Source organism: Oxyura jamaicensis, chromosome 1 (assembly GCF_011077185.1).
Source record: "Oxyura jamaicensis isolate SHBP4307 breed ruddy duck chromosome 1, BPBGC_Ojam_1.0, whole genome shotgun sequence".
In the NCBI taxonomy this organism is placed as follows: Eukaryota; Metazoa; Chordata; class Aves; order Anseriformes; family Anatidae; genus Oxyura; species Oxyura jamaicensis.
The window spans coordinates 121,883,245-121,903,786 of record NC_048893.1 but is presented as its reverse complement, the minus strand read 5'-3'; the positions used below and the strand labels follow the sequence as shown (position 1 = coordinate 121,903,786).

At 46.8% G+C, this 20,542-nt stretch overlaps 3 protein-coding genes across 4 annotated transcripts in view; 2 read left to right on the top strand and 1 right to left on the bottom strand.

Annotated features, from left to right (window-relative positions):
• Positions 1–2,419, top strand: SAT1 (spermidine/spermine N1-acetyltransferase 1). Its single transcript, XM_035334862.1, has 5 exons — positions 1–128; positions 215–298; positions 1,442–1,543; positions 1,629–1,669; positions 1,929–2,419. Exons 1-5 carry the CDS (start codon positions 98–100, stop codon positions 2,097–2,099), a joined length of 429 nt encoding a protein of 142 aa, XP_035190753.1. The 5' UTR covers positions 1–97; the 3' UTR covers positions 2,100–2,419.
• A 5,677-nt stretch (positions 2,420–8,096) lies between these two features.
• LOC118169778 lies at positions 8,097–14,897 on the top strand. Its single transcript, XM_035331786.1, has 2 exons — positions 8,097–8,764; positions 14,786–14,897. Exons 1-2 carry the CDS (start codon positions 8,126–8,128, stop codon positions 14,807–14,809), a joined length of 663 nt encoding a protein of 220 aa, XP_035187677.1. The 5' UTR covers positions 8,097–8,125; the 3' UTR covers positions 14,810–14,897.
• Positions 14,898–15,701: 804 nt separating this feature from the next.
• APOO (apolipoprotein O) overlaps positions 15,702–20,542 on the bottom strand; it is a 31,795-nt gene continuing 26,954 nt past the window's right edge. For both annotated transcript variants that reach the window (XM_035330634.1, XM_035329819.1), the window contains exons 8-9: positions 19,316–19,399; positions 15,702–16,519 (exon numbers count right to left, since the gene is read on the bottom strand). In XM_035330634.1, coding sequence (XP_035186525.1) covers positions 19,343–19,399 — 57 coding nt within the window. In that variant the 3' untranslated portion in view covers positions 15,702–16,519; positions 19,316–19,342. The remainder of the gene's footprint in view (positions 16,520–19,315; positions 19,400–20,542) is intronic.

Below are 20,542 nucleotides of genomic sequence, written 5' to 3'. Positions count from 1 at the left end.
GGGGGGGCGGCGGGCGGCCAATGGGCGGCGGGTGAGGGCCCCGGGGAAGGGCTGCTGACATGTCGCTCCTTTCCAGGAACTAGCCAAGTACGAGGACATGGAGGATCAAGTGGTGCTAACTGAGAAAGGTAGGCGTGCGGCTTCGCCTCGCCTGGGAGGGGGGACCGGTGGCCGTGCCTCGAGGCTTAGGGGCCGCTTTGTTGTGCTTTTCCAGAGCTGCTTGAGGATGGCTTCGGTGAGCACCCTTTCTACCACTGTCTGGTTGCTGAATTGCCGAAAGAGCAGTGGTCATCCGAAGGTGAGACTTCCTGCCGCTTATTTTAAATGCTAAGCACACCGCAGATGTCTTATACTTAATGCTATGCATGATATGTAAGGTTTCAGCAATGAGTTGGGGTAGGAGGAACAGGCTAACTGTTAAATGCAGTAACATATAGTGATACTCATCTGAAGTAGTTGCTAATCCTGGAGATGTGGGAAGATCAGGTGTAAACAATGTACTTAATTCCAATTAATTAAATGGCTTTTCTTGTTTGACCCTAACTTAACTTTATGTAATCCTGTTGAATCACATTTTTTCTTTAATTTGTCCCCAATCTTCAGGTTACAGTCTCTAGCTTCGCCATGTACATGGCCCTTCTGTGTACATGGATGGGCGGGGAGGTAACTAAAAGATCCGTTACACAATAAAGTAGATGATCATAACATGAGGTAAGGTCTACAGGGACAAGTGCTATTCCCAAACCTTTACCAAAGACACAGTAGATCAGAAACTTGTTTGCACGCTTCTCTTACAGTATGTGCAGAGTGTTACAGCAGATGTAGTAAGAGTTCTCAGGGCTTAGGTCCGAGTGTGCTACAGTCGGAAGAGTTGGTTTCTCTTCCCTCTTGAGCTGTGGAATTTTACTTGAAGCTGCAGCTTTACTTAGCTTGACCTGTTGGTGCTGAAGATCAGTGTGATAGCATTGGTGCGAGTTGAGGTGCTAGAAATGTTGCTGTAATAGTTGTTTGTGAGCATGCCTTCTCTGTGTTTACTGAGGAATACACCTTGAAGTTTCCTTTAGAGTTCAGTAGACTGTTTTGTTTGCCAAGAAAGCAGGGTTGGAGCAGTTTTCTAGGTTCTGAACTGCTCTGCAATGCTTTTATTTGCATTCCAGAATGGAAATACTGATAAATCAGTAGGGTATGTATTTGTAGAAAAGGCTTGTTTTAGTGCTTAATATAACATTGCTCTTGAGCATTTCAGGGTGCTAAGAGGGCAGTCTTCATTCTGTTAGGCTGATAAAAGTTTGTATTTTCAGTTGTGCTTAATTCATACTCTAACCTAATAGCAAATGGCTGCATGTCACAGAATCTGTGTATTTAAACATGCATGTAAGACTTGAAAATAGTATTCTACCTTTTTAATTCAGACTGGCTTAAGCTGCACGTCTTGTTTCAGAACACAGCATTGTGGGCTTTGCCATGTATTACTTCACCTATGATCCATGGATTGGGAAACTGCTGTATCTTGAAGATTTTTACGTGATGGCTGAGTACAGAGGTATGTGTTATGGAATCAGACAAGTTGCTTCCCACAGGGCTTCTTCAAAATTCAAACTTTCTTACTGCTGTTTTTGTTCTTTTAGGACTTGGCATTGGGTCAGAAATTCTGAAGAACTTGAGTCAGGTATGTGTAAGACAAAACAAGCAGAACGGTGTGCTTCTGTTAACAGTATGCAAGCTTCTCCTTGAGTGCTACTCATTAACATGTCTGAGTTCAAGGAGGTGACGGGGCAGCAGGCAGCTCTATATGTTGTCTAGGCTGTTAAACAGTGACAAGTGCTGAGCTGAGAGGTGGAGCGAACTTGATGACTCGCAGTGATATGCAGTTGGCTCCTGTTAGGCTTACCTGGGGCTGTTGTTGAAAGGTGTTGTTGTGCTCGCAGGTTGCTGTCAAGTGCCGCTGCAGCAGCATGCACTTCCTGGTCGCGGAGTGGAACGAACCGTCCATCAGGTTCTACAAGAGGAGGGGGGCCTCCGATCTGTCCACGGAGGAGGGGTGGAGGCTCTTCAAAATCGACAAGGAGTATCTCTTGAAGATGGCAACAGAAGAGTGAGACAATTCCAGCAACTAAATTCTGCCTATATGTGCTCTGAATAAACTTCTTGCTTTGTGTTAGTAGTGGAATAAAGTAGTGTGGTTGCTAATGCAAATGCTATGCAAGCATGGTCATAGAGTAAGTGGTACTGTGAGCTGGAGTTGAGGCATCTGTGAAGTTGAATGTGCTCGTATGCATCCTTTACCAGTGTGGGCTTGTAATCTTTGAAATGTATGTAAAACTTCATTCTTGTAAGTCATTCAAATGTGTACAATGTACACACTGGTAGGGTTTGTTTTAATTATTTCCTTTTATAAGAATAAATAGTTTTCACTTCATGGCAGTAGTTTTGACTCTAATTCTCACACACAGCCTGTGTAACTTCAGTCACCCATACATAACCTCACAGGCGGAGTGCTATTTGTCAAGGTTCCCAGGAGAGGTGGCCTTGTTTGCCTGCAGGACCTGGTGCTGAGGCTTTGCCCAATGAATTGGAGCATCCAGAGGGTTTTGAGATCAACCCCAACCTCTTCTGTGCAGGGCATCCTGTGCACGGAGGTGTGCTGGGTGTGCCTGTGAGTTGCACTTGGTTTGTTGGGAGTCCTTAAATGGCTGCTGGTCCCAGCCTGTTAGTGAGTGGCCCCATGGGGGGAAAGGGGTGGTGCTGCTTCCTTGGGACTCTCTGAGCTGGGAGGGTCAGCTGTGGGGGAAGCTGCACCTGGCTGTTAGCACAGCCTAAATCACAGACATGGGGTCAGCTAGTCTGGAGAGAAAGTAAACAAGAAAAAAATCTGTTCTTAATGTGTAACTTTAAGTGCTTCTGGAAGCCCTACCTACAGGTGATTTCAGATAAGAATGCTGGCACTTGTGCTGTGTAGCTGGCAGCAGGGGTGAGGCGCTTCCAGGTAGTGCAGTGCTAAACAGGGGAAAGCTCACACCCTGCGCTCAACCTTTGTGCGGTGGTGAGTGAAATCAGTGCCTCTCACCAACCTTTTAATCCCTTTGAAAGCAAATGCATCAGCTGGGCTTTGCACTGCTGCCTCTGCCTTTCTCTTAAGCTGATGGTGAAAGCAGATGTGTGCTGGTCTTATGTTGCTCTTCTCTTGCCCTGTAGGAACCACCAAGTGAAAGGCCTCTCTTGGCTGGCACTGCTTTCACTTCAAAGGAAGGAAGTGCCTCGTAACACGCACTGGGTTAAATGAAACAAGGTTTTGAACTGATTTTGGCTATTGCATAAATCATGCATCATCTGGAAGACGTCTTAGTGGGCAGTGACTGCATCAGCCATGGGTAGCCAACCCTAACCTAAATGGGAGAACGAGATAACCCTCTGCCTAGCTCCCGCAGTGGGCTGTGCAGGGTATTTAGCTGCTTCTCTGGTTTTCTGTTTTGGTTTTGACTAAGGTGTGGGCGGGCAGCCATGTGCTGTCTCTGCACAGGTGTGCTGCTGCCAGCTGTTTGCCTCGGGAAGAGGTGAACAGCTCCTTACCTCAAGAAGACCGGTAAGAAGTAGAGGAGCTCTTGGAGCTCAGCTGGAGGTAGTGCATGTCCGAGTGGCTGTCTGGACAAACAGGCGGGACTAAGCCCAGAATCCCTCACGTAAATTACCCCGATTCACTGGTGGTTCGCTGGGCTGCAGTAACCTGCTCGCTGCATACTAGGCAAACCCTAGTGGAATTCAGTTTAAGTTACTTTAAACTTGTTCTTTTTGCTCCGTGTGTCAGTCCAGCGGGCTTAGGTTACTAGTGGAGTAGTTTAAGAATGCTTTTATTCTCAAATTAACAGTTCATTAGGAATCTGGGACAGAACTGCTTGACACTCAAGCCCCAGACTTCTGGAGTACAATCAAGCTATCAAAGCTGCATGACAGAACGCAATGAGCTAACTAATTAGGCATTGTAATTAGGAAAGTAAAGAGAAGACCTTCCCCAGCCACCCGTAATCGTGTTAAACCTTCACACCTGCAAGGACAGGCACTGACTAAACTTTCTGGATGTGACTTGCGTCAGGCAGAAGGGTTTTAAAAATCAGCAGGAACCCTCCTGTGGCTATGATAGCAAAGCTTCCACCGGAGATATGAGGTGATGGCATGGCTCAAGGAAACGCCGATGTTAAGAAGTCCTTCAGTAACTTTTTCTCATGTTATTGCGGGACCAGTTCCTTCCAGCACAGGAAATGCTGAACCAGCTCAGGACTTGTGTGGGGGCTGCAGGCATTGCAGCCTTATCTTATTTCCTCATTACGCTTCTCCTACCTCTGGGGAAGTTAGAAAGCAGGTGTCATGACAGAGATGGTGACGTCTGTGGGAAGGGCAACAATCACCCTTGCTCTCAGGTGGAGAGAGTCTCTTTATGCCGGGCCAGCCAGCAAAGTCACCACAATTAAAGCCTTTCCCATCTGGTGGGGCTGAAAATGTGGCCTTGGGCTGAGGGGAAGGGGACAGGGACACTCGGACAGGGACAGGGACGCTCACCACTGTCTCGCTGCTCGCGGTTTTCCTGCTCACGGGCTCCCTCGCAACCGTAGCCATAGTGACAGCATAGAGGGAGGCTTTTTGTCTACACCACTGCAGTTAAAACATAAAATGTGCGAGAGAACAACACTTCTCCCTCCCCTCCTGCTGCTGCGGAGCTGTCCCCAGAGAAGCCCGGCGGTGCTTGCGCCAGCCCCAGCCTGGTGGGAGCTCTGCGTCCTGGAGCCCCGCCAGCTGACCGCAGAGGTCTCACTGACACGAAGTTGGTGTCGGGGGAAAAACACCAGCTACGTTCGGAGCAGAAATGCAGGAAGCGATTGCAAAACGTCCTGCCCCGCAGCCCTACCAGGGGCTGGGTTCTCGCCTCACTCCCTTTTGAGGCAACAGGGAAGAAATGCAGAAGACGAGAATGCCCCAAAGGAGGAAAGCTTGAAATGCTGCAAAACTTCAGCTGAAGAGGACCCAGCTGCCCTTCGCCCAGGAAGCCTCCCCCGTACCCCTGCGCCCTGGCACTGCAGCCCCCTGGCCCACCCGGGTCGTCCTGCAGCCGCCTTCCCAGGGGACCCCGCAGAGCTTGCACAATTGCTTTGATTCTGTGGGCAAGGTTGCTTCAGTGGGTTTTGGGAACTTTGGTTTCTGAGAAGTGGCTGCAATTTAAATAAAGGCATCAGGTGCTCTCTGAAGCAAAACAAAACACAGCTTGTGTTTTGGCTACTGCTGGTCAGGCTGCAACCTCGCCACCCGGGCATGGCTCCTTCCCTGTGCTCTCCTTTCCCCCAGGACCTGGCTGATCAGAAGCCTTTGCAGCCTGCAATGATAGCCACATCTGACAGCAGAATAAAGCACCCTCTGACCAAAAATGGGGAGGGGGGGAGGAATCCATCCTCAAACCGGTTTCGGTTTCATTTCACAGATTTACAGGAGGCCAAAGCAAAAGAAAAAGCCCCAGGGGACAGCTAGCTCACAGGCAGAAAACAAACACCGGCTGCAGAACCTGCTCGGAGTTAAATGGTGTTGTTTATTTGCAGTTTGCATGTTTCCACCATCCACCAAGCAGGTGCCAAACCCATGGTGTTTACTCAAAAAAAAAAAAAAAAAAAAAAAAAAAAAAGACATCCATTTCCCGAGGCTCTCTTTTCCTTCTCTGAAACAGGTTCAGAAGAACCGGCTGTGGTGAAGTGAAACCTGGCACCTATTCCCCCTTAAAGGCACAGGGTGGTGTCCCCCATGTCCCCTGGCCACCATCCCACAGGGGGCAGAGGGAGGTGAGGTGACAGCCACCTGCAGCTTGGTCCCGAAGCCGTCCCCCACCTGGGAGAGAAGCAGGAGGCAGCAGCAGCGCTCTGCTTGGAAGCCCAGCGGCGTTCCCAAGGCGCCTGACTATTAACTTTCCTACCACTGCAGAGGTATTTTTGACCTGTCCTCCTCTGACTGCGCTTGTGATGGTCAAACTCCAGGATCTCCCTGAACCTTGACATTTGCCCCGTTTCAGTGGCTGGCGCAGCAACAACAAACGGGTGGACGGGGGGAGACAGAAAAACATCACGGTTTTGGTCTACGGTCTCGTGCCTTGTGCAATCAGTTTGGAAAGCAGAATTGTGCTTTTTTCCCCAAGCCAACTTCCTACTATGAGCTAACACAGACTCGCAGGAACTCTTCCCACCACACAGCTTGACTTCATTTTTTGCTGCAGTTGCAGGCACATGGGACTCATTCCTTTTTGCTTCAAAAAAACAAGATTTATGCCGAGGAGCAGCTCCTTCCTTGCCTGGGATGTTAGACGAGCAGGAGGCGATGCTCCGGGGGCCTCCCGGGACATGGGATGTCTGTAGTGAAGGAGGGTCCAGCCAAACCAAGAAGTTCCGAAAAGTTTGGTGTTTCTACTGCTTGTTGTTGTTGTTGTTGTTAATTATCACTACTTCTTCATTGCTTGCTGGATTGAGCTCAATCAGCACAGGCCGAGCTGCAAAGAAAAGGAGGAAACATTTGAAATACAGCTAATAAAGACATGGGGACCCAACATGGGGATGGCCAAGAGTGGTGCTGGGACAAGCCCACAAACCCCGAGGAGGCGGAGGCTGCCAGTGCAGAGGGGACAGAGGGGCCAAACCCTGTGCTCACTGCTCCCGGGGGTACCAGCCTCTGTGCAGAGCTGTGGCTTTGCTGCTGGGGCAGAAAATGTGCAGGAAAGATCAGGCAGGAGGAGGGTCCGTGGCGGTGAGGAGCACCGGGAGACCCGGCAGAGAGAGGCAGCCGTGAGGGCTAGCATCAAAGAAATAAGGCTGTGTTAACCCGGCTTTAAACAAAACTAGCTGAAGAGTCAAGGGGAGACAGCTGCCAGTGCTCGCTGTTCCTCAGCCTCGTGGGGAAACACTCCCACTTTATGTAAGGACCCATCTCTGAGAGCTGGCCGGCTGTAGTAAGGCTGACAGGACGAAGCCCGCTGCATGACGAGGTGCAGCTGGTCCTCATGACGGCAAAGTGAGGCCAAGGCTAAAGAATCCCAGAGGAGAAAACCTTTTCATAAGCAAATACGCAGGATTTTAGGCATCAGACAACTGCCTTCTCAGCCCAGGGAAGTAACAAAATGATCCTGCCTTTCCACGCCGAGCTTGCCATCACCAGGCTTTGTCAGAAATCTGACTACAGAAGTCCTGCGGGGAGTTACGCCCAGGGGAAGCCTCGCATGCACGAGGAAGTTGTGTAACGGCCAGGACCCCAGAGCTCCTTTTCTTGCCATTTGGGCTTGGTGTCAGCAAGCTGTTATTTTGTGCTCTTGAAAGCCAAAGCACTTTTCACCCCTGTGGTTCAACGCCCTCAGGCGTCCCCGCTCCGCTCCCAAGCAGAACCAGGGCTGCCTCCAGCCACCCATGGCCACGTGCCCCCCAGCACCGCTCAGGCAGCGGGAGCTTTGCTTACACAGTTAGCTCTGGTGTCTGAACTAGGGTTAGCTTATGGAATAAGCACAGGGCTGCGGAAGTCAAAGGTCCTCTTACCACACCTCTGAAAGTGAGAAGGGTTTGGGCTGGGTGGAAGAGGATGTGACACTGGTATTTCCCATTCTTTGAGAAGGTGTTGGGCCTTCAGGATCCAAGAAGCGATGCTTCTTTCACATAAGATATAAGCCATCCAGTGCTCCTGAGTAAAGAATGCAAAGCAAATGCAGACCTGCCTTAAGCCACATGCACTTTGAAAGAAAAGCTCAAGACATGCTCGCATGCAGTGAGTTGTGCTGTGAGCGCCTCGGGCTGCTTCACCATCTTTTCTATTTGTATCAATTCAGCCATGGTAGTCTTGCTTTTAGTCTTGCTCCCCACTCCAAAGAGCAGGGAGTTCATCCCTCTGGAGGTATCGGGGCACCTCATTCACCTGGTGGGGAAGGGAAGGCAAGGGGCAAGGTGCTGGGCACCCACCAGACCCCCAGGACCCCTCCCTGCCACTGCAGGGCTGACCTCCTGCTTCATGTCCCGGGGCAGCACAGATCTGTCCAGAAAGGTGCCAAAAAATCAGACTTCAGCATCACACGCTTCGGTGCATTTGTTGCAGGCTGCTGCCTGGCACACTTGGTGAAATGAGCAGCAAGGTTCATGAGCCAAGAAATACAGCAGGGATGCCCCCAGAGGTGCCCTCTAACCTTATGAAGTTTAAGGGGTCAGCAGGCAGGCCAGCCCCCACGCTGGCTGATGCCAAGGGGCTGTGCCAGGGCTCGGTGCTGGTGGCCATGGGGAGCCCCACAGCTGCTGAGGGAAGACAGCAGCTCACACCGAGGGCGAGATGCCCCAACAGGCACCAGCACACTGCCAGGAGGATATTTGGGTCTGACCTTGGTCTGCCCTGGCTGCTGGCACCCACAATGACCTCTCATGGACATCCGGCAGAGGTGCCTCCACTAATTACAACCCTTCTTCACACTCATTTATTACAAGCGCAGAGCCTCGTAGCTAATGTGACTCATGTAATGGATGAGTTAGAAGGTGGGTGTGAGCTCCTCTTTTGCTCCGTTAAAGGCATAGCTAAAAGACTTTTCCCAGGTAAATATAGTGGGACCTTAGCTATTTCCCAGCAAGCACAGTGCCTGAGTGGTGATGTCCCCGAGCAGGGACACCCAGAGCAGGCTGTCCGGGGCCATGCTGAAGATCTCCAAGGAGGCCACGCTCCTCTCCAGGCTAAAGCTTCGGTGGCATTTTCATGGGCAACTTTCAGCCAGGTAAGAGAAAAATAAAACATGGGGCTTCTGTGGGGGGCACAGGGCTTGGGGGTGTGCCAGAAGCCACAGCAGCCTCTGAGCGAGCCTTGGCTTCCTCCTCATGTGCCCTTGCAGTGGCCAAAGGGCTTCAGGCTGCTCACCTTGGGCTAGGGCATGGTGGGGGCTGACCACTTGCTCAGAGAAACCCTGCCAGCTGGTAGATCTCCTAAGGGAGCTTTTCCCCCTCCTTAGGTGGGACCTACTATTTGCTGGAAGTAGCATTCTTCGACAGTGTGTTGCTACCAAGTGTGGGAATTAGGTCAAGTTTTAACTGTTGAAAAGCAATACTTAAATGCATAGCTCATGCTGAGATTTCTTTTGATTGTTCCAGGTAACTTATTCCTTAAACATTTTGGCATTTAAACCTTTTGACTTCAGGAAAATGAAATTAATATGAGATGCTAAAAACATTCCTAGAGAACAGCTGACTTGTAGTAAGGTGTACGGAAGAGCAGCTTGCTTCTCCTGGGATGGAGGTTTAGCCATAGGCTTATTCGCCAGATCCATTTACCTTGTCCTAAGGAAAAACAAAGGGAAAAAAGAGGAAGAGACAAGCAACACTGTGCTTATAAAAAAGAAGGAACTAACCAGGCCTCTCCGTGTATGCCTGTGCCATTCCAGTACCCTAGCTGTTTTTATAGACTAACAAGCTTGAGCCATCAGTTACCTTACCGAAACCGGGAGTCAACACTCTGAAATAATTTATTGTATGACAATTTCAGCCCGGTGGTGCTTTTGGATGAATAAATGTTGTTGACCGCCTTGCTGAAAAGGACACCAGCTGTGTTTTACGGCGCGCACTTGAAGGCTGCAGCTGCATCTCATAGCTCTGTGGCAGCCGCCCCAAAGGCAAGGATTTCCTGCGGCGTGCTGAGCTGCCCAGAGGCTGCTTACTTCAAGGTGGCTCAGTGCAGCGAGGGGTTGTCTCAGGGCAGGAAAGAGAAAGGAAAAAAGCCTCTGCCTAAAAAGAAACTGACAGGTTTCGGCTTCCTGGCCGGTATTTTTAAGGCTTGTTAGAAGGAAGCTGGTGCTGCAGGAAGCGCGGGTGCCTTGTGACTGTGACGGAGGAAGGCGTTTCAGCCCTGTGGGCTTTTGTGCTCTTTTCAGTGGTGCCCAGCGCCAGGCCGAGAGGCAATGGGCACAAAGAGAAACACACCAGGCAGCACTGCTCTGCTGTGTGGGTGAGGGGGCCGGCACAGCCCGCCCAGAGGTTGTGGGGCCTGCTTAAGAGGGAGCTTATTGTTCTCCAGCTCGAGGTAATAATTGACCAGACTTTAAGGAAACGCTGTCTCAAAATCAGTGATAAAAGCTGCTGGCAGTAACTGCACTCGAGGAGCCAGAGGGGTCGGGGCCGGAGGACCCTGGACAGCAGGAGGCACCCTGGGGTCACTGGGAGAGGCTGGGCAGGGCCCAGGGCCGGGGGGCACTGGGATGGTGGCCAGACAGGGGGCTGCAGGGCAAGGCAGGGGAGGCAGGCAAGGGAAAATGAGCCAGTGCCGAGAACTAAAGACCCCTTGTGGAAACCTTGTGGGGCATTTTGCAGAGGAACCCCAGGGTCGGATGCCAGCAGGGGTGGCCCGACTGCCCCCAGGGAGCGGCCACCTTCAGACCCCCTGGCCCAGGAGCCCCCTCAGGGCTGGCCGCTGGGCGCTGAGCCGCCCCAGAGGCTTGCAAGAAACACCAACCGGCACTGTCGGGCCTGTCCGTGGCAGCTTGCCCCACAGCCTGCCCAGGCCTCAAAGTGTCGTGCTCTGGAGGCTGGCGACCCACGGCAGGCCCCAGGTGCCTTGTGCCTCCGCTGCACCCTCGCGTGCCTGCCGGAGGCTCGCAGACGCTGGGGTTTGTTTCCTCCTGCGGTTCGGGAGTGAGTCATGGGCTGGCTGAGGGTGCTCCTGCACCTGCTCCTGCACCCTGGCAGTGCCTCAGAGGACAGAGGCAGGCAGCCCGGATAACGCAGAAGTCAGTGGCACGGACCCGAGCGTGGCACAGGACGGGGCTCTCTGCTGGCAGAACCAGCGGGAGGTGAGCAGGCGCACATTTCCTCCCTGAGTCCTGAAAACAAGGCCTTAAAGGCCAGCCACGCAGGCTGAAGTGGGGTTTTTCCTCAGCGTTAGGGGTCAAAGGGCTGCACCAAGCCCCCGGCCCACCCGGGCTCACCAGCAAAGCTGCACCACAAGCACGGCACCAGGGCTGGCTCGGCCGCGGCCCCAGACACCGTTCCCAGACCCTGGCAGCACGGAGAGCTGTCAGAGCTGGTGCACGACAGCAAACATACTGCGCCCGGCCAGCCTCCGTGCTTCCAGCAGCCAGCTTTCGTTCGGGCAGTTTGTAAATGAAGCTTTTAAGATAGAAGATCAGGGGAAAAAAAACAACCAACAACCAGCACAGCCCGTGGGTACACGCAGGGATGATGTCAGCAGGCTGTGTTGAATAACAACCCCCCTTTTCTGTAGGAAGCCGAAGTATCAGCGCGGCGCTGTGAACGGAGGTTACCTTTATGATTCACTGTATGAATGAGCACTCTCTGGGCGCATACAAGAGCGCCCTACGAGTCAGGAAATGGCTCTTTCAGGTCTTGCTACAAAAGGAAGTGAGTCTGAGGCTTGCTAAATTTACAGAGACAACACGAGTGAACTTAATCTAGGACAGGGGGTGGGGGAAGGGAAGAATCCCTTTTGCTATGGCTGGATACAGAACTCCGCATTTCTGTGCACACATTTTAACAGAAAAAGAAAGGGGCCAGAAATGTGGTTGTGAGGGCTGACTCCACGGCTTCCTGCTTATGACCCTTGGCTGATGCATACGTGCAGCTGCTTAGGCTCATCTGGCATATGCTCCGTCCTTCTCCCTACCACCAGGAAGATGAAAGAGCTTTTTTACACCCCTCGGGGGAAGCTTCGATCTGTGCTGGGCTCTGCTTCTCCCCCTCTGCCTCACAGGCTCAGTGGTCACCGGTGGTGACCGTGGTCAGCTCGAAGCAGCAGGTGATGTCTTCAGTGGCAGGGGTGCTGGAGTTGTGTGAAGGTACTTCAGGAGAGATTTGTTTTGTTGTTACACTGGGACAGAGAACACGCTGTGAAAAATTTCAGTATGGAACGTGGTGTGGTTCTGTAGCCAGCGCACAACAATAGCCAGAGAAGGAAGAATGAGGTTCTCCTTTTAAGTTTATGCTTTTATTCAGGCACATGGTCACTGCTGTGTTATAATGCATACTGAGCGAGCCCCTACACCAAGACCTGGACCTGTTCACACACAGCCCCTTGGTGTTCATCTGCAAGCTGCCTTCCCTGGGTAGGACGATGCCACTGATGAAGCCAAGTGGCTACAGGACAGCAGTAAGAGACTTCTGAACGCAGCATCTGCCCTCTGACACATAAAGCACGTAGCAGATGACCCATCTTACTGCTTCATGCGGCTGTCTCACAAACTTCAGCTTAGCACTCGTGTAAAGCACATGTAAAGCACATCCTTTAGCGTTAGTCCCTGTCAAATTAAATTCCTGAGTCTTGAGCAGGTCATTTATTCACAGTACAAACACAAAGAGAAGTTCCCTGACCAAGCTCCTCCATCGACCCCCACTGCTGACTTCATGGTGGGCACAGGGACTTGAGCTTTGGGATCGTGAGTCTGTGCACAGCTCAGGCTGCTGCACAGCTGTTCCTGGGAACACAGTAGCAAGCCACTCAGGGTCTGTCTCCCTCTCTCCAGGACCACTGAAAACAAAACAGAACAAAACAAATCCAGCAAACCTCTAATAGTCCATGTCCAACAGGACACCATGCCAGTTATCTAGATCATGCCTCAGTAACTGGGCCTGGTGATGGAACATCACATCCCACTTTCCTGCCACAGCTGGATATGGTTCACAAGACCAACTGGCTTTGGGTGTGGGTGTTTAAATGTACCTGAGCAAGGCCAGCAGAAGTCAAGAGAGCCTGACAGCTTAGGCAGGCCCTGTAGCTCTGTCTCCCTCACAGGAAGCCAATTTAGAGGAAGCACACTGGTAACCAGCTGTGAGATATCCTGAGCCCACCTTTGATTTCTCCAGCTTTCAACCCCAATGTAACAGCTACCAGCAACACCAGGTGAAAAATATGGTAAGAGCAGCATTCTGGTGGAACCCATAAATTTTGGGATAAAAGTCCAGATCAGACTCTGGTCTTTATCCAGAGATCGCCAATAATGAACTTTGCTGGAAAGGAATGAATGGCAGAAAACAACGCAATTGCACTGATACACCAACTGCTTCCAGCGAGACCCTGAGCAAGCTGTCAGCTCCAGTCACCTTACGAACAATACACCGACAAGAAATACCAGAATCAGCTGGCGGCCCAGACTCAGGAGGGCAGGATGTTGTTACAGAGGCACCTTTTCTGCTAAAACATTTTCTGCTTTGTACTTATGATGTTACTATCCAAGGTTTTCCTTGTAAACAAGAAGCTTTTGGACCTGTCAAAAACATTGCACCGTGGTGTTGACCTAGCCAGTAGCCAGGCCATCCAGATGCAAGAGCTAAACCTGCTTTCCTGCTTTGAGATGCTACACCCGGGAAGGCCTGTGGGAAGTTACGTAGGCTTCTCTGGCAAGCCTGAAGAGCTGAAATGCAATCTGTTAGTAGCAGTTTATTATGACAAAACTGGCTTCACAAGGAATGTGGGGCTTTGTGGGAAGGTATAGAAATAACAGTAATAAAAAAATGAACACAGAAGGGGCTTGTATCTGTTCTGAGGTAAATGCGCTCACACGGATTTTTCTGCCAGGACTAATGAGCAGAGCTGTAACACGCATCTTCAACTGCCAAGGTGTTCTTTTCTCCAGCTCTGAAATAACTCCCTCTGTGCCAGTCTTGCTCTTTCTTGCACTGCAGAATTATAGTTCTTTGCAATGGTGACAGGTGCAATGAGGAAGGCTCCAAAATACTTCAGCTAACACCTTTGCTAATCAGTCTGTCCAGAGCCTCCTGAAGTTCGAACATTGTCTAATTTTTACAATGAACACTTGTGCCAATGTACTGTGTTCTTATTGAAGGTTGCAAGATTTTCCACATTTACCTGGGCTAGCACGATTATGCGATGTTGGTGATGCTATTTCTGGCAAAAAGAAAAGGCTACTTTATCCACTTTTACTCAGACAAACACGAAACTTTCTATAGGAAACTCCATCTCAGCACAAGGGCTGCATCAGCTAACCTGATGATCTCCTGTTCTGAGATTTTTACGTAATCCAGAGGTTAAGGACTGTGTTTCTGAGACAGCACAGCAACCTGTCCTCAGCATATCTGCTGACACTGCGACCAAGGGTAGAGAGGAGTTTCCACATTTGCACAGACTCGGTTACCAAGTTGAAAGGCTTAGGGTAAAAGGTTGACCAAACTGCTGATGTGAAACTTGGGTGGGGAAATACTGTTTTCAGCTTATGTTGTAATACCCACAGGCAAAGCCTGGCAAAAGATAACACACATAAAACATAAAAACAGTCCCCAGCATCTGTGTATGCGTACATGTATATACACATTTGTATGAACAGCGGCCAACTGCTCCTTGTTAGGAAGGCTTGTGCCAAGTGGGTTGAATGTTTACAATCTCTTGCAGTCTCAGCAGCACGAAACATTATTTTTCTGTACTTGTACAAAAAACTGTAGCTAGAAGACATAAAGGAATGATTTCAGTTAAGGCTATCTCGATCACATTTTGGAACCATCTGCTTGTCATCTGTGTTTGCAGGTGGTTGAAGCCAGTCACTTCCTGCTAGATAAAAGCATTCCACTTTGCAGTCTATTGTTCTGGGACATTTTTAAGCAGCAGCATAAATAACCAAGACGAAGACACGATCAAAAGAAAAGCATTTGCTTCAAGTGATTCTTAGTTAACCCAGGATTTTTTAAACACACCCACGCACTCATATATAAAGATTAAAAGCTGTTCTGTTTGAGTATTAGTTAGTGCAGCAGATGACACAACGACTTTCATTTTGCTCTCATGGGCAGCAGAGAACCAAAACAGGCAATAACTGCATCAGAAGGAGAATGAGGAGAAAGCACATGTTGGTGGCGTGTAGGGGGGTCAGAACACCCGAATTACCAGGTAATTATCTTCTTTAATGCTGATGTGGCATATGCTGAATATTACTGAACAAAACACAGGTATCTAAATTTGTATTCCTAACTCAGTGGTAATTAATTTCTTTAGGATATGAGCACGCAAAAGGGAAGGACTGTCTTTAAGGGAAGAAAGAAATCTACGCTTGTATTGCAAGAGTGGTGTAACAGCAGTTATAGCTCAACTGATGTTTGCCCAGGTTCCTTTCCACTACTGACAAAAACACTACTTTGATCCTCCCAAGCCTCTTTGAAACTGCACCAGCAAATTCAAGCAAGACTTCAGCTCCCTCTGCTAAATCAACATCCCATCTTTCCCAGCCTGAAGGATTCACAAAAACAAGCACCAAACATGTTGTGAGATACTACTTTTCTGCTTGAGGCGGCGACATGCCTTATACCTGTACTGAAAAACCTGCCTGTTTTATAATGCCCACGCAGACTGGTATTTGCATTGCCAAGATTCGTTTGTTTTTCTCTATAAGTTTGTGGAATATGCTCAGCCAGAATACCCAACCAAGTAACAACAAAGACGTTTGCAAATGTTTTAAATCCAATTTACTTTGTGTGTTCTTGCCTGTTCCTTTTAGATAACCTATGTATCGTACAGGCACTCGTCTAAGTTCCATCCTTCCCACTTTCCTCGTATTAATTAATGATTAATTTAGGAACATTTAAAGCTACCAACAGAGCTTCAGAAGCTCTGAGCTACTTGGGTTACAGTAACGTGTGAAGCAGCACAATTAACCTGGATTACAGTATCCTCTGAAGCATCACCAAGACAGATTAGTGGAAATAGCAACAAATGATGAAAGGGCTTTATTGTGAAAAGATTTCAAAATGCTGGAAATCCTTTTATATTTCCCTTCATCTCGCTTTTTCTCCCCTCCCCTAACCAGGACTGAGGAAACAGCCAAGTTATTCTATAGTTAGTTCCCACCACTGCCACGTTCTGATTCCCATCGAGCTGTGCATTCAAGCAAAAACAAGAACAAACGTTAACAGCTCCATTCCCATCCATCTACTAGACAGGAGCTCACAGATGCTTCATTATATACCTCCACTGGCACTGATGAGGCAGAAGATTTGCATAGGAGGGAAGGGGAGACTCAGACAAAAGACAAGATTCATTGTAATTGTTCTCATTCGTAACTATTAGCTAACATTAACCAAAACATCATGCTACTTTAAGCTTTTCCTCACTGTTAAAAATACAGGCATTGTCAACAACATCTCAAGAACCTTTCATACATTGTATAAAAGGTCACACACGAGTTTAAAGAAGATGGGAAGAGGAAAAGAAATCATGACCGTTTTATGCAACTGGATTTTTATTTTACATATAAATAATAACAAGACTGAAGAATTTTGAGACTTGCTACTTGCAATGCCGTTCCTGCAATGGGACAAGCATGGCAAACTTGAGTCCCACCGCAGAAGTGAGGATTTGGGTATCGAGACTGACCCAAGTGTAATGTCCTTTCACAGATTCCATTCCAGAAGCCCAAGCAGCACACTCTCAGTCTTTCCTGAGAGGGAAGGCAGATTAGCCACATTCAAAATCAAAACGGATTCAGATGGTTTTCTTGGGAAATTGTTGCTTTCACCTGTATTTTATTCACCTAAAGAAAAAAAAAAAAAGAGAGAGAGAAAAAAGGGACAGAGAATAAGGGGGAAAGGGAGAGAGAAAGCAGAATTATGGTATCATAGGCCTTTTCTTTCCATTGTTGAAGTGCAACTGTAACCTTTTGCTTTGATATTGCAGGTTGATCAAAATCCATTTCAGGAACACCCTCAGTACCAATTTACTTCTAGACGAGGGATTTCAATATTCATATTGCTGACGATACAGCACTAATGATTATGTCTGCTCTAGAGAACTTGATTTCTATAGTTGAGCTGTACAAAAATAGAAAAGAAAGGAACACTTCATAGCAACAAAACCCCATCTGGAGTCTTTTGTAATAAATCAACTTTCTCAAATGGAATTCTTTTTAATTCCCATCAAGTGCATTTTTTTTTTAATCTCACTTGCTCTGGTATAAATCTAGGGTAATTTAATGGGAACAAATGGAATTAGATAAAAATAAAACCTGAACAGGGTAAATGTGACATATGCCATGGAAAAACACAAGCTTGTGTCACTTTCATGAAACTCTTCAGTACAACAGCTGGGTAAAATTAAAACTTGCTTCTCCCTTGAAGGGATGTAGCTTGAGCTGCAGTTTGCATATAATTATTAACTACAAACATGCACCAAAGGAGGTGCAATGCTGCTGTTTTTTGGAATGGAGAAATATGTTACTGCTTCCAAGAAAAAACGATTTTGTGCTTGGCCGACAATTCACAATTCAAGGAACCACGCTGGGGCAAATCCTTACGAGGGAAGTGTGATAGTGTTTATTTTAGTAACCAGAGTCAACTAGGAGCATTGACAATGGTTTAAAATACAGTGAGACTTTCATGACTGATCTCATGCAGAATAAACAAATACGTCTTTTCAAAGATCACAGCAGTGGCCCAACCTTTGGGATCACTCAAATCCAACAAAACATCTGGACTTGCGTATGGAGTTAAATAACTAGGTTTGATTTCAAGCAGAAGGAACAAATTGCCACCCCCACAGAACAGATGGAAATTGATACTGAATTGAACTTTCACCATCTGGTTGCTCTAGGTTAAAAATCTAGTGGTGGTGTTTATGCATCTCCTCCAGAAACAACATGAGGCAAAGCAAGTAGATTTCAAAATCAGCAGCACCAAGATACTTTTAACATCCGAGTAATCTTAACTCTTTAAAAAGAAAGACAACGGAGCATCTGAGACAGCAGCCAGAAAAAAGCATTCCTCAAAATTTACGTTCATGTGGTAAGAAATGCTGAAAGAAAATAAAAGCTATTTATGGGTTTCTGTTTGTATTGAACCTTGGTATTTGTACAGTGTCCCACATAAATAAATAAAAATTGAATTTTCCTGGCTTTTTAATTATTTAGTAGCTCTATCCTAACTCACCAGCAGCACAATATTTTAGTGAATTTCAGAGCAGCTTTCCCGAATATCTTTACTCAAAACAAGACAGTTCCTATTTTCTTGTATTTTTATTTTATGTGGCTATTGTATAAAATATTAGCAAAACACATTTAGAGACTTCATATTCTGAAGGAAAACTAACTCCTATATCTGAAGGAAAAACTAAGGTACTCAGTAAATCAGCCGCTCAAAATACCTTTGCCCTTATGAGAATTAGCTATAGCAATTAAAAATACATGAATGGAAACAACATTAGAAACTAGTTTTACTGTGAAGGCTGGCTGTGTAATGATAGAATGCTGCTGCTCAGCAGATGCATAACATCTGCATAACATTTGTGACTGGTGGTGATGCGTGGAAGAAAAAATTGGTGCAGTTTTCTAAATTTGGACTCTATTTACACAGTTGTCAGTTAGGGAAAAAATAATTTTACTGGTAAATGGAACACTGAACAAAAAATAATGAAGTCTCTACAATGCTAGAATCATTTTCTGATGAAAAATAATTCTTAGCATAACATGAAAGTAATACAGAACAAAAACAAGCAACTACAAAACATGTTCAGAAAATATATCCTAAGCGTTTGTTCTCTGAGAAAATAATCTGATGTTTTGTCCTAAATGTTGTCCAATTACATTACCATTTGTGATAGGCCTCAGACACGCAGCTATTTTTGTCCTACGAATTAGAACTACTTTTAGAAGTTAGAAGAGTTTTGTTTTATTTTCTTATTTTCCTTAACAATCACAGGACTTTCTTGAGTTTAGAAAGCAACCCAGTAGCAAAGTCAGACCAGAACTGGAGTCTCAGCTCTAGTTTCTAGCTCACAGAACTGGGAAACACTGCCTCCTTTTCCTCCATCACTGGTTCCCAACTGATGTAGCACATCTCATTAGTGAGGCACATCAACACGAAAGGTCAGGCACATCATGGACTGTTACAAGCTGTAAAATGTGGCTGTACATTGACAAAACTTTAGAGAAAACGTAAGAGCAGGGAAGAGGTTCCTCTCCCCTCCTTCACACCTGCACACCTTTGACAAAGGTGAAGAGGTTTTTGGTACAGGAGGCAGAAATGGGAAGAGAAGAAGAAAAAGAACAAATTAACAATATATTAAAAAGGCCTTGTTAAAAGAATTCATAATCCATAGAGGACACATTTACATTTATTTTCTATGCTCTAAAGAAGAATTTAGATCATTTAACTTAAGCACTATTAAGAAGAATGCATATTCTGGACAAATGTGAAGTTTAATAAAAATAAAGTAGAAATTGTTATCTCTCTTCCCCATTTCATCAATATGAAGAAGATAACTACAAGTCAAACCTAAAGTTCAGCTTTTCCAGGTTATTTTGCTGCTGCAGCTATTAGCAGTCTTTAGCCTTTACCTGTTTGATGGCAAGTGATTTGGTGTTCTACTTCAGCGCTCGCTCTTCATTTGAAGCAGCATGGATGTCACCCTCTGCATCACCCTTGAGATGGCAAAAACAATCCATGATTAATATTTTTGCTACAACAGAAGACCTTTTAAAAAGATGAAAGATGGTTGATGAGGCTAATTCATTATGATATACCCCAAAAATGATCTCTCAAACTGTTTCTAGGATTTCAGTCTTCCTGTAGCTAGCTCAGCAATTAAAGGATTTGAAAGAACAAGTAGTTCAACAGAAATGCTTTAATTGACTCATTTTTTGCCTGTATTAATAAGAGGGGATGAATTCCCACAGAGTGGTTGCTATTTTGCATTCTTTGAATTCTGTGTGGATTTATACAATAGGCCTCTTTCAGCACATATCCTTTGAAAGACTGTCCTTACACTTTCTCTGAAATAAATGATAGAAATCGAAGAATGAAGAGAGGCTTGTTAGAGCATCTGGTCTATCTACTTGCCAAGTATGCTATAACGAACACTCTCTTCATTATGGTTTTAAATAGATATAAATAAAGAAAATACTTAGAGGGCCACACACACGGCATGGGGACTGAAGCACATGACATATAAGAGAGAGACCTGGGTCTGTTCAGCCTGGAGAAGACCAGACAAAGGGGGAATCTAATTGCTATCCACCCTTCCTTAATGAATATTTGCATATTTGGAATAGCCGGGCTCTTCTCAGAGGTTCACAGCAGAACACGGTAGCATTATGGCAAATTTCTGCTAGATATAAGGAAAAAAAAACTATCACTGCGCTGATCACACACAGGAGCAGGTCACCCAGAGAGGCTGTTCAATCTCCACCCTTGGAGATTTGATTGGACAAGACCTGAGCCACCACATCTATCTTCAAAGCTGGCTCTGCTTTGAACATGGGGATGGATGAAATGACTGGAGGTTGCACCCAACCTCAATTATTCTTAAGTTCGAAACATGAAAATTAAGTTGTGCTTTCTTTTTATTCTAAAAACCAGATTTTTACCAATATGCCTTAAATAAACGTGACGGAAAATATACCAAAAGAATCCATTTGAAATTGGAAAACATTAAAAAAAATACAGGATGGTTTGGATTTACAATCCAGTATACATTAAGCACTATGTAAAGGCACTGAGCCTATGAAACATATATATATGGTCATATGTGGTGTGTGTGTGTATATATATATATGGTATGGTAT

Bases quoted from the DNA above. Each gene is read 5' to 3' on its own strand.
- LOC118169778 (XM_035331786.1), top strand. From the start codon at position 8,126: ATGAGCAGCAAGGTTCATGAGCCAAGAAATACAGCAGGGATGCCCCCA. The intron at 8,765-14,785 runs AGAGAAAAATAA...CTCTCATGGGCA, and splicing joins GGGCAACTTTCAGCCAGGTA to GCAGAGAACCAAAACAGGCA.
- SAT1 (XM_035334862.1), top strand. From the start codon at position 98: ATGGAGGATCAAGTGGTGCTAACTGAGAAAG. The intron at 129-214 runs GTAGGCGTGCGG...GTGCTTTTCCAG, and splicing joins AGTGGTGCTAACTGAGAAAG to AGCTGCTTGAGGATGGCTTC. The intron at 299-1,441 runs GTGAGACTTCCT...GTCTTGTTTCAG, and splicing joins AGAGCAGTGGTCATCCGAAG to AACACAGCATTGTGGGCTTT.